A 10,175-nucleotide genomic window follows, 5' to 3' on the forward strand; every position below is an offset into this window, starting at 1 on the left:
CGTTCCAGGCACCCCTTCTCTTCTCTCTCCGCTTCTCATCTCCACCTCTGCGGAGCCCTGCCCAATTCCTGGAGGACCCCTGACTCCGAGCCACCCATGCATCTGGCCCGAAAGGCGTAGATTAATCCTCTGATCGGTTTGGGTCTCACAGATGTACGTGACCCTAGTGTTCCGCGTGAAGGGCTCTCGCCTGGTGAAGCCTTCCCTCTGCCTGGCCCTGCTGTGCCCAGCCTTCCTGGTGGGCGTGGTCCGCGTGGCAGAATATCGCAACCACTGGTCGGACGTGCTGGCTGGCTTTCTGACGGGAGCAGCCATTGCCACCTTTCTGGTAAGTCCCCTTCCCACCAATCTCTGTATGGAAGACCTCTCATCAGGCCCCTGACGCAAGAGGCAGAATTGGTCAACGATGCTGAAAGGAATAGATGCTGCATGACCTGGGGAGGGACTTTGGCCCTAACTGCTTGCTTGTTTTCATCTGTGAAATGGGTTGACCGAGTCATACCATGAAGAGCAAAATTTAAAAGGATGTCATAACACTAAGCAACTGAGGAAAATACTATTTTATGGGGGAAGATGGCTCAGTTGGTAAAGTGCTTGCCTTTCAAGGATTTGAGTTCATATGTCTAGCACCCACACAAAAGGCAGAAGTGGTGTGCTTGCTGTCTCAGCACCAGGAAGGCAGAGGCAAGATGACTCCTGGGGTTCACTGGCTGGCCAGTCTACATTAATCTAGGAGCTCCAGGCCTGTGAGAGACTCTGTCTCAAAAAGCAAGGTGGACCACTCCTGAGGAATGATACGAGAGGTTGGCCCCACCTTCACACATACCAACCTGTGACCTCCACAAACACATCGACACACCTGCATGTGTGCACTCTTGCTTGCAGACACACATACATGCACATACACAAACATCCATACCACCCATACATTTTAAAAAATACATATGTGTATCCATTAAAAATTTATTTAGTTTTAATTTTGTGTGTTTTCCCTGCACTAAATGTGAGTTTGTGTGTATGTGCTTGCATGTGTGTGTGCGAGCATCGTGTGTGAGTGTGAACATGAGCTTGTGAGTTCGTGTGTGTATGTGCGTGTGGGTGTGTCTGGTACCTGAAGAGGCCAGAAGAGTATACTAGAACTGGAGTTACGGATGGTTGTGAGGCGCCACGAGGGTGCAGAAAACAGAAACCCAGGACCTTTGCAAGAGCAGTCAGTACTCTTAGCCACTGAGCCACCTTCCAAGACCTCTAAATATATTTTAAAGTATCTTTTTGGCCGTGACGGTGGCATACCCCTTTAGTCCCAGCACTTGGGTATCAAAGGCAGGCAGATCTCTTGAGTTTGAGGCCGTCTTGGTCTATAGGGTCTCATTGTGCAGGCCTGACTGGCTTGGAATGCAGATGTGTAGGGACCCAGGGTGTCATGAATGCTAGGCAAGCACTCTATAGAGTGAGCCATAACTTAGAACCTCATAGAAGAACATTTGAGGAAAGGCTGGCCAAAAAGCTTAGCTGGCAAAGGCAGTTGACACCTGAGTCTAAATTCCATCCTGGGTCTCAACCGGTAAGAGGAGGTAACTAAGTGCAGAAGGTTTTCATTTGACCCCCACAAATGCAGTGTGTTGTGGGTAACCCTCCCACACAGTGAGTCGTGAGAATAAAATAGAATAAAAATTTTGAGATAGTAAAAAATTGATATCCAGGGCTAGAGAGATGGCTCAGCATTGGTTCTCTTGCAGAGGATCTAGGTTCAATTCCCAGCACCCTCATAGAGGCTCACAACCATCTGTGACTCCAGTTCCAGGGGAATCTAATGCCCTCTTCTGGCCTTCTTGGCCACCAGGCGCTCAGGTAGTGCACTGACATACATGCAAAACACTTAAAGACAGAAAATAAAAATAAGTCTCAAAAATGTTTTAAAAATTCGATATCCATGCCAAATAATTGCAATATTTCAAATGTCAAACATGCAGCTGGGCGTGGTGCATTCTCTAATCCTAGCACTCTGGGGAAGGTGCAAATGGATCTCCTTTGCTTTGAAGGCAGGCCAGGTCTATACAGGGAGTTCCAGGTTAGCCACAGAGAGACCCTGTCTCAAAAAAAAAAAAAAACAAAACAAAAACAAACAAAACAATCAATCAATAAGTAAAAAGTAAAATTGCCAAGAAAGGTTGTATGTGTCTGGAAATTCAAGCCTTAGTTTCTATCTGAAAAATGGAGAGGGTGTTTTCATAATTTTGATGTTGGTCTCAGGCCTCAACCTGCTCCTGTCTATCTGGCCTAGGTCACCTGTGTTGTGCACAATTTCCAGAGCCGACCGCACTCTGGTCGAAGGCTCTCCCCCTGGGAGGACCTGAGCCAGGCCCCCACCGTGGACAGCCCCCTCGAAAAGTTAAGTGTGGCCCAGGTAAGGGGGCCCGGGCATTGCTCCGCGCTGGAGAGGGTGGTGGGTGGAGGAGGCCCATGGAGGTACGAAGACAAGTGAGAGGTGTCATTGCACGGGAGCTGGGGTTAGGAGAGCAACCCAGCCCTGGGCATGAAGTCCTAGGAAGAAAGCAACCCTACTGAATGGAAGGAAGGCTGCACTCCTCTCTCCCTCTCAAATTTACATCATTAATCTGGAGATCACTGTTGCGTGAAAACATGGGGGCGGCTGGCTGATCAGCCATTTTTGACTGTGAATTTTGAGCTCCTGGGATCCTCTAGCCTCTCCCCTCTTATTTTTTGTCCCAGGAACCCGAGACCTGCAGGCCGCATTCGACACCGGCACGGCTCACCCCATCCAGTAAGTGTTGGGGAAGTGTGAGTGTGAGTGTGTGTGTGTGTGTTTTATGGGTTAAGGTTGGGGAGTAAACGGGACTCTTCCAGGTGAGTAGAGGGCTTGTCTGGCCTGGTCTTCTGCGCCACCCTCCCAGGTTTGCTAACCTCTCGATCTCCAATTGTCATCTCTAGAGCCGCAGAACTGTGCCCGCCGTGGCCACCTGATTCCCAGCTGTGTGTCCTCCAGGGCGCCAGCGATGTGCTCCTCGCCCCGTGTGCCCCGCCCTCGACTGAGGTCTGAGCCAACACCCCTGCCTCTGCCGCTGCCCCTTCCTGCACCGACTCCCAGCCAGGGTCCCTCGCCTTCCTCCCCTGGACCCGGGGGCCCAGGCGGGGGAGGTGGGCGCGGCCGGAAGCTGCTGCTGCCCACGCCCCTGCTAAGGGACCTGTACACCCTCAGTGGACTCCACCCCTCCCCTTTCCACCGCGACAACTTCAGCCCTTATCTGTTTGCCAGCCGCGACCACCTGCTGTGAGATCCACCACCTAAAATCTACCCAGTGTCCAGTTTCCCCCCATGCCACGCGTGCTGTGCGTGTGGCGCGTGAGTGCTAAAGGCTCCTGCCCTCCAAACCAGCCAGGCCAGTCGTCAGAAGATGGCTGGAAGGGACGCTTCAAGGCAGGGAATCTCTTGGCCGCTCTTTGGCCTTCTGGGACATCTGGGTAGGCAAAAATAACCAGGTGGGCCCGTGTCCCTAGGATTGCCCTTTTAATGGCTGACGCTTGACCCAACTGGCCATCGCCTAGCCAGTGAGAGCTCCGAGTTCTCAGAATTCAACCCAAAAGTTTACAAAAGTTTATGGGAACCTCTCACTTCTTAGCTTCCTCAAGCAAGAGGGCCAGTGTTCAGTGTCTAAACAGCCAATAAGAGCCCTTGGCCGTTCAGAATTGCCGAGAGTGGGTGGGAATGATTCCAGTCAATGGGGGACCGCCCGTGTCAAAGCCAAGTCAAAGCCAAGGAGGGCTATCCAGACTCTCCACAGAGTCCAGCTGGAGGGTGGGGGGCAGGCTCCCCCACAGCAGGGCCCTGCGGCACCCTTTCCCTTCTAACTCTTCCCCCAGGTGCACCATCTCACATCCTCCAACTCCCTACTTAAGTAGGGCTTGCCCCAGTTGACAGGTTTTGGAATTCGGATGCTGTCTCCCTCGGCTGAGCCTAGGGCACCCCCCCCCCAAAAGACCTATTATTTATTAGGGCTGTAGAAAAAGACTTTATTTTCTCGGGACCCACCCTTCATCTTCACACTGCCCCCATGCCTCAGCCTCATGCAGTTGTGCCATCTTGGGGGGGGGATGGGTGGAGCAGAAGGGGGTTCCCCTACCCGGAATAGCCAAAAGCAGTGGGCAGATGAGACACTGTCCCCCTTTCCTGCCCCCCTCCTCATCTTTAATAAAGACCTGTTTGTAACAGAAGTTTGGCCTTCTGCTTGCCTCCCCCAAGTTCTAGGAGACGGATGAGACCACAGTTGGCTCTAGACGGCAGTGAGTGTGAGTGTGGGGGTTGTTACCTGTATCTAAGGACAAATGTGGGGAGGCAGTGTGGTCCTCAGCATCTCATAAACTGGGTACAGTGACACATGGCCGTACACCAAGCACTGAGAGGAGCAGGCGGGGGGATCCGGAGTTCAAGATCGTTTCTGGCCACACAGCAAGTTAGAAGTCAGTGTGGGTTACCTGAGACCCTATTACCCACCTCCCACAAAAGCCTCAAATCTGAAGTTCTGGGAAGCTGGAAACTCTAGCTTCAATTATTTAGGTAAGGGCTTGAGATTTCTATTTATTTGATTAGGAGAAGGGTCTCATTGTGTAACCCAGGACCACCCTCCCTCGGCTTTCTGAGTGCTGGGACTGCAGATGTACACCCAATACCAGGGTCTAAGGTCTCTGAAAATGTTAAGTATTGATGTTCGATCAGTAGAAAATTCAAGCCAGAGATGGAAGATGATGGAAGAGGTGTGGGGCAGGAGGCAGGGATGTGGCTCAGCAGGTGAACACACTTTTCTCAGAGTCTGATAACCTGAGTTCCAGCCCTGGATCCCCGGGGGAGAGGAAGGAACAGACTACAGGAAGCTTCATATGTACACTGTGGCAATGCGCCCTGTCGCCCTCTCTATGATGGGGATGGTGGTGGTGGCAGTGATGATGGTGATGATGATGATGATGTGATGGTGATAGTTAAAGAGGGCCAGGAGATGTGGCTGAGTGAGGTTCTGTTCCAGCACTCATGTAGGATGTCTCACAGTTGGATGTAAGTTCAGGGATCCGATGCTCTCCTCTGCCCTCTGGGGCACCTACACTCACATAGCAATGCACACACAAAAGAAAAATTAAATGTTTCTTTTTAAGTTAATAAATTGGCAGGTGGTGGTGGCGCACGCCTTTAATCCCAGCACTTGGGAGGCAGATGCAGGTGGATTTCTGAGTTCGAGGCCAGCCTGGTCTACAGAGTGAGTTCCAGGACAGCCAGGGCTATACAGAGAAACCCTGTCTCAAAAAAAAAAAAAAAAAAATTGGAGGGCTGGAGAGATGGCTCACTGTGTAAAGGCACTTGCTGCCAAACCTGAGCTTGTTGCCCCAGAACCTCTGAGCAGGAAGAGAGAACCAATTCATGCAAGTAGTCCTCATACCTCAACGTAGTATCACTTCCCATGCACTAAGTAAACAAAGATAATGAAACATTTTCAGAGTGGGTGGTGGCACATGCCCCTGATCTCAGTACTTGGGAGGTGGAGGAGCAAGAAGATAAGTAGTCCACGCTTGTCCTTGTGTACTGGCTGGTTTTGTGTGTCAATTTGACACAGGCTGACGTTATCACAGAGAAGGGAGCTTCAGTTGGGGAAGTGCCTCCATGAGATCCAGCTGTGGGGCATTTTCTCAATTAGTGATCAAGGGGGGTAGGGCCCCTTGTGGGTGGTACCATCCCTGGGCTGGAAGTCTTGGGTTCTATAAGAGAGCAGGCTGAGCAAGCCAGGGGAAGTAAACCAGTAAGGAACATCCCTCCATGGCCTCTGCATCAGCTCCTGCTTCCTGACCTGCTTGAGTTCCAGTCCTGACTTCCTCTGGTGATAAACAGCAGTGTGGAAGTGTAAGCTGAATAAACCCTTTCCTCCCCAACTTGCTTCATGGTCATGATGTTTGTGCAGGAATAGAAACCCTGACTAAGACACCTTGGCTAAGTGGAGAGTTAGAAGCTAGCCTGGGCTACATAGCAGGAAAGGAGAAAGTGTGTGTGCAAGAGTTCTGAATTTTCTGGAAGTCCACTGAGAAGAAAACAGCATTAGTGAGAAGAGGGGGAAGAAAAGGAGTCACAAGAATATCAGGGCCGGAGAGATGGCTCGGCAGGTAGGAGCACCACCTACTCTTCCAAAGGTCCTGAGTTCAAATCCCAGCAACCATATGGTGGCTCACAACCATCTGTAATAGGATCTGATGCACTCTTCTGGTGTGTGTGTGTGAAGACAGCTGCAGTGTATTTATTTATCATAAGTCTTTGGGCCGGAATGAGCAGGGACTGAGCAAGCAGAGCCGACCAGAGCGAGCAGGGTGGACAGGAGCAAGCAGAGGTCCTAAAAAGTCAATTCCCAACAACCAGATGAAGGCTCATAGTTTGTACAGCTACACACTATACACATCTGTACAGCTACAGTGTGTACTCATATACATAAAATACATCTTTAAAAAAAGAATACCTGGGAAGTGTGTGTGTATATGTGTGGCAGTAAGAATCCCAGGTACATAAGACAGCAAGTGCAAGGGAGCCCTATGCCTGATGTCTCCAGAGAAGACCTAGGACCTTAGTGTGACTGGGACTCTTGTGAACGACAGAGCAAGCAGAGAAGGAGGGGGTGGTACGGGAGGTGGAGGGACTGGTCACTGGCCACAGGGAGATCAGCCATGAGAAGGTTCGCTTGATTATAGAGCTTCTATCTTAACAGACCACGGAAGCTTGCAAAGCTCATACACCTCATTTGTGAGGCCTGCGGGTCTTAAAACTTACTGGCAGGTCAGGGAGAGAAGCATAGTTTCAGAACCCTGGACAGCAACCAGCCGCCTCTGTCCTTGGTGCTGACTCTGCGGGAGGACAAGGGAAGGTCTTAAAAGTCCCGAAGGAGAACTGGTCGGCTGAAGAGGATTGCAGTGTACTCTTATTTAAATGTACATCATGGATGGATAACCTCAGGTAGACGGTGCAAATTAACTCCCAAATATTTCCAGGGCTGGTAGTTAAGCTTAGTGGTAGATCATTTGTCTATATTTCATCCCTGATATATAATAATGTTTGTGCCCAGGCATGATGATGTATGCTTGTAACGCAAGCACCTGAGAGATGAAAGCAGTAGGATTCAAAACTGAAAGTTTTTCTCAGCAAAATAGTGAGTTGGAAGCCATCTCGGAGATGCCTGAGATATAAAGTCAAAACTCAGCAGGGCAGAGAGCTCAGCAACTATGGATGTATGTCGCAAAGCCTGTTGACCCGAGTTTGGTCTCCAGAACCCAGGTAAAGGCAGAGGAGAGAACCAGATAGACAAACTTGTTCTCTAACCTCAACATGCATGTTTTCCATGGGATAGCTCCCCTATCATGTGCACATGCTCACACACATACACACACACACACACACACACACAGACACAGAGAAAGACACACACAGATATATACACACACTTGAACAGACATATACACAAAAACAGACACAGACATACATAGACACATACAAACACACACAGACACACACATATTCACAGGTACACACATAGTACACATATACATGGGCAAAACACACACACACACACACACACAAACTTTTAAAGGAAATGAGTCTTTAAAAAACAAATGAAGGGACACACCAGTTTTGGACACCTTTCAAGTTTTGGACACCTCTAAAAGCAGGTGATGTTCAGTCAGGGACTCAAATGAGGTTTTTAAAAGAAGTGGGGGCCAACAAGAGAGCTCAGCAGATAAGAGGCCTGCCAGCCTGAGTTCAAATCTCAGGGGTCACACAGTGGAAGGAGAGAACTGACTCCCACTGCCACAGGGCATCCCCTGCTGCTTGTGCAGCATTACAGTGCCCACAGTCACACATGGCTACACAGAGAAATGAGTAAAGTTTTAAACTTTAAATGCTGGAGAGTTGGCTTAGGGACTAAAATCACTTGCTGCATTTACAGAGGACCCAGGTTCAATCTAAGCACCCACAACTGTCCATAACTCCAGTTCCAGAGAATCTAACTCTTCTGGACTCTGCAGGCATCAGGCACACATTTATGCACAGACATGCATGCAGAAAGAATAGCCATATTCATAAAATATGGATAAATAACTCAGAGGAAAAAAGAAAAGAACAAAGGAAAGAAGAAAAAGAGGAAGACAAGGAGCAGAAAATAAAAACAATAATAATAATATTGATTATTGAATAATATTGATAATGATGCCTGGAGAGATGCTCCCCCCCACCCCCAGAAGTTAATAGCACTTGTTGCTCTTCCAGAGGACCTGGGTTTGATTTCCAGCACTCACATGGTGGTTCACAATCATCTGTAACTCCAATCCAAGAGATCTAATGCCCTCTTCTGGCCACCACTGGCACTGCACCTTCATGCTACATGTATGTATGAAAAGCAAATGGCAGCCAGACCTAGTGCTGCAACCTACAATCCCAGCTATTTATGAGATTGAGACAGAAAGGTCATGAGTTCAAGGCTTGCCTGAACTACACAATACGTTCAAGACCAGACTAGGCAACTTAAGGAGATAAAAGTCTCAATTTAAAAAGAGAACGAAGGGCTGGAGAGATGGCTCAGCAGTTAAGAGTACTGACTGCTCTTCCAAAGGTCCTGAGTTCAAATCCCAGCAACCACATGGTGGCTCACATCTGTAATGACATCTGACGCCCTCTTCTGGAGTGCCTGAAGACAGCTACAGTGTACTTACATATAATAAATAAATAAATCTTTAAACAAGAAAAAGAAAAAAGCTAAAGAGTAAAATAAGCAGGGCGGGAGGCTTAAGAAGAACAGTACACACAGCTCTGCAGAGGACCCCACACAGCCTCAGCACTCATACATGGCCCAGCTTTGACTTCTAAGGGTGCTAGGCTCACATGGTGCACATAATGCCACATAATGCATATAGGCAAACTTTTATAGCCATAAAACAAAAATAAACAAAAAATATTAAGTGGGGACAAAAAAAAAAAAAAAAAAAAAACAAAAACAAAAACAAAAACAAAAAAAAAGAGGGCCCGGGCCCAGGGCTGTGTTTTGCTCAGTGTTCGATGTTCACTTAGCACACGTGTGGGGTCCTGTGTGCTGAGGGGAAGAGAGGGAGGAGGAGATCAAGCCAGCAACCAGCCAGCCAGCCAGTCAGACGAATGAACAAAGCCAGAGCTACTCTTCTGAGGAACATGTGAAAAGGACCTGTGGAGAGCGTGCTCCTGTGACCTGGGGTTTGTGCACTTAAAGCTTTGCAGTGTCAGGCTGTGTCTGGGGTCGGGGCTGGAGGCTGAAGCATCATCAAACTTCCTAGACACATTTCAACCTGAGTCCTCGTGTGTGTGTGTGTGTGTGTGTGTGTACATATGTGCACACGAGGGGCAGGGTGTGGAATGTGAACTGAAAATACTGTATGGAATGCTTTGTGTCAGGGTTGAGCTGTTTATGTGGTGGGGGGAATGGAAGTCTGAAAAATGAATATATGCGAAATGCCATGGTATGTGTGTGTGTGCATGTGTGTGCCCATGCAGGATGTGTGTGCGCACACGTATGTGCAAGGTGTGTGTATATGCATGGTATGTATGTGTATGTGCATGTGCAGGGTGAGGGGTGCCCAACTGTGTGTGTGGGTGTACTGGGGGATGTTGTGGAGCTGTTTTCTGTCCCCAGAGGGAGAGAGTAAGCTCAGGAAATCACAGTTCCGCCCTGTTCCTGGGTCTCCAGGCAACAGTACCACTTTGAAGTTACTAGGAGACAAGGTTTCCAGGGAAACGAAGGCTTGAGTGACAGCTCTAGAGCCAAGTTTGGGTGAGGAGACTGGCTGAGCAATGAGGATCCCTCACCTTGCTTCCCTCATTCTTTGTCCTTCATTCAGTGACTTAACAAGGACTGCACTTCGCCAGTGTGGTGAGTGAAGCAACCGAAGTCCTCATTCTCTCCAATCTCTCTCTCTCTCTGCCTCTCTCTTTGTCTCTCTCTCTGTGTGTCTGTCTGTGTGTGTGTCTCTCTCTCCCTTTTCCTCTCCCTCTCTCTCTCCCTCCCTCCCTCCTTCCACATGCAGTGTTCTCTCTCCCCTCAATACAAGCAAGCATTAAGAAGGCCAAAAAGAAAGTTAGATGACAGGCCTCTTAAAGAACCCTCATA

At 49.0% G+C, this 10,175-nt stretch overlaps 1 protein-coding gene and 1 long non-coding RNA gene across 4 annotated transcripts in view; both read left to right on the plus strand.

The window, feature by feature from the left end:
- Positions 1-4,233, plus strand: part of Plppr2 (phospholipid phosphatase related 2) — an 11,733-nt gene extending 7,500 nt beyond the window's left edge. For 2 of the 3 annotated variants that reach the window (XM_031344875.1, XM_031344876.1), the window contains 4 exons: positions 152-328; positions 2,285-2,407; positions 2,734-2,785; positions 2,953-4,233. In XM_031344875.1, the coding sequence (XP_031200735.1) occupies positions 152-328; positions 2,285-2,407; positions 2,734-2,785; positions 2,953-3,296 (696 nt within the window). In that variant the 3' untranslated portion in view covers positions 3,297-4,233. The remainder of the gene's footprint in view (positions 1-151; positions 329-2,284; positions 2,408-2,733; positions 2,786-2,952) is intronic. The other variant, XM_031344877.1, reaches the window with a different exon arrangement.
- A 4,960-nt stretch (positions 4,234-9,193) lies between these two features.
- Positions 9,194-10,175, plus strand: LOC116073029. Its single transcript, XR_004111640.1, has 2 exons — positions 9,194-9,265; positions 9,907-10,175. It is a non-coding gene; the product is annotated as an uncharacterized LOC116073029 (long non-coding RNA).

Source organism: Mastomys coucha, unplaced genomic scaffold (genome assembly GCF_008632895.1).
Source record: "Mastomys coucha isolate ucsf_1 unplaced genomic scaffold, UCSF_Mcou_1 pScaffold23, whole genome shotgun sequence".
Taxonomy (NCBI): domain Eukaryota; kingdom Metazoa; phylum Chordata; class Mammalia; order Rodentia; family Muridae; genus Mastomys; species Mastomys coucha.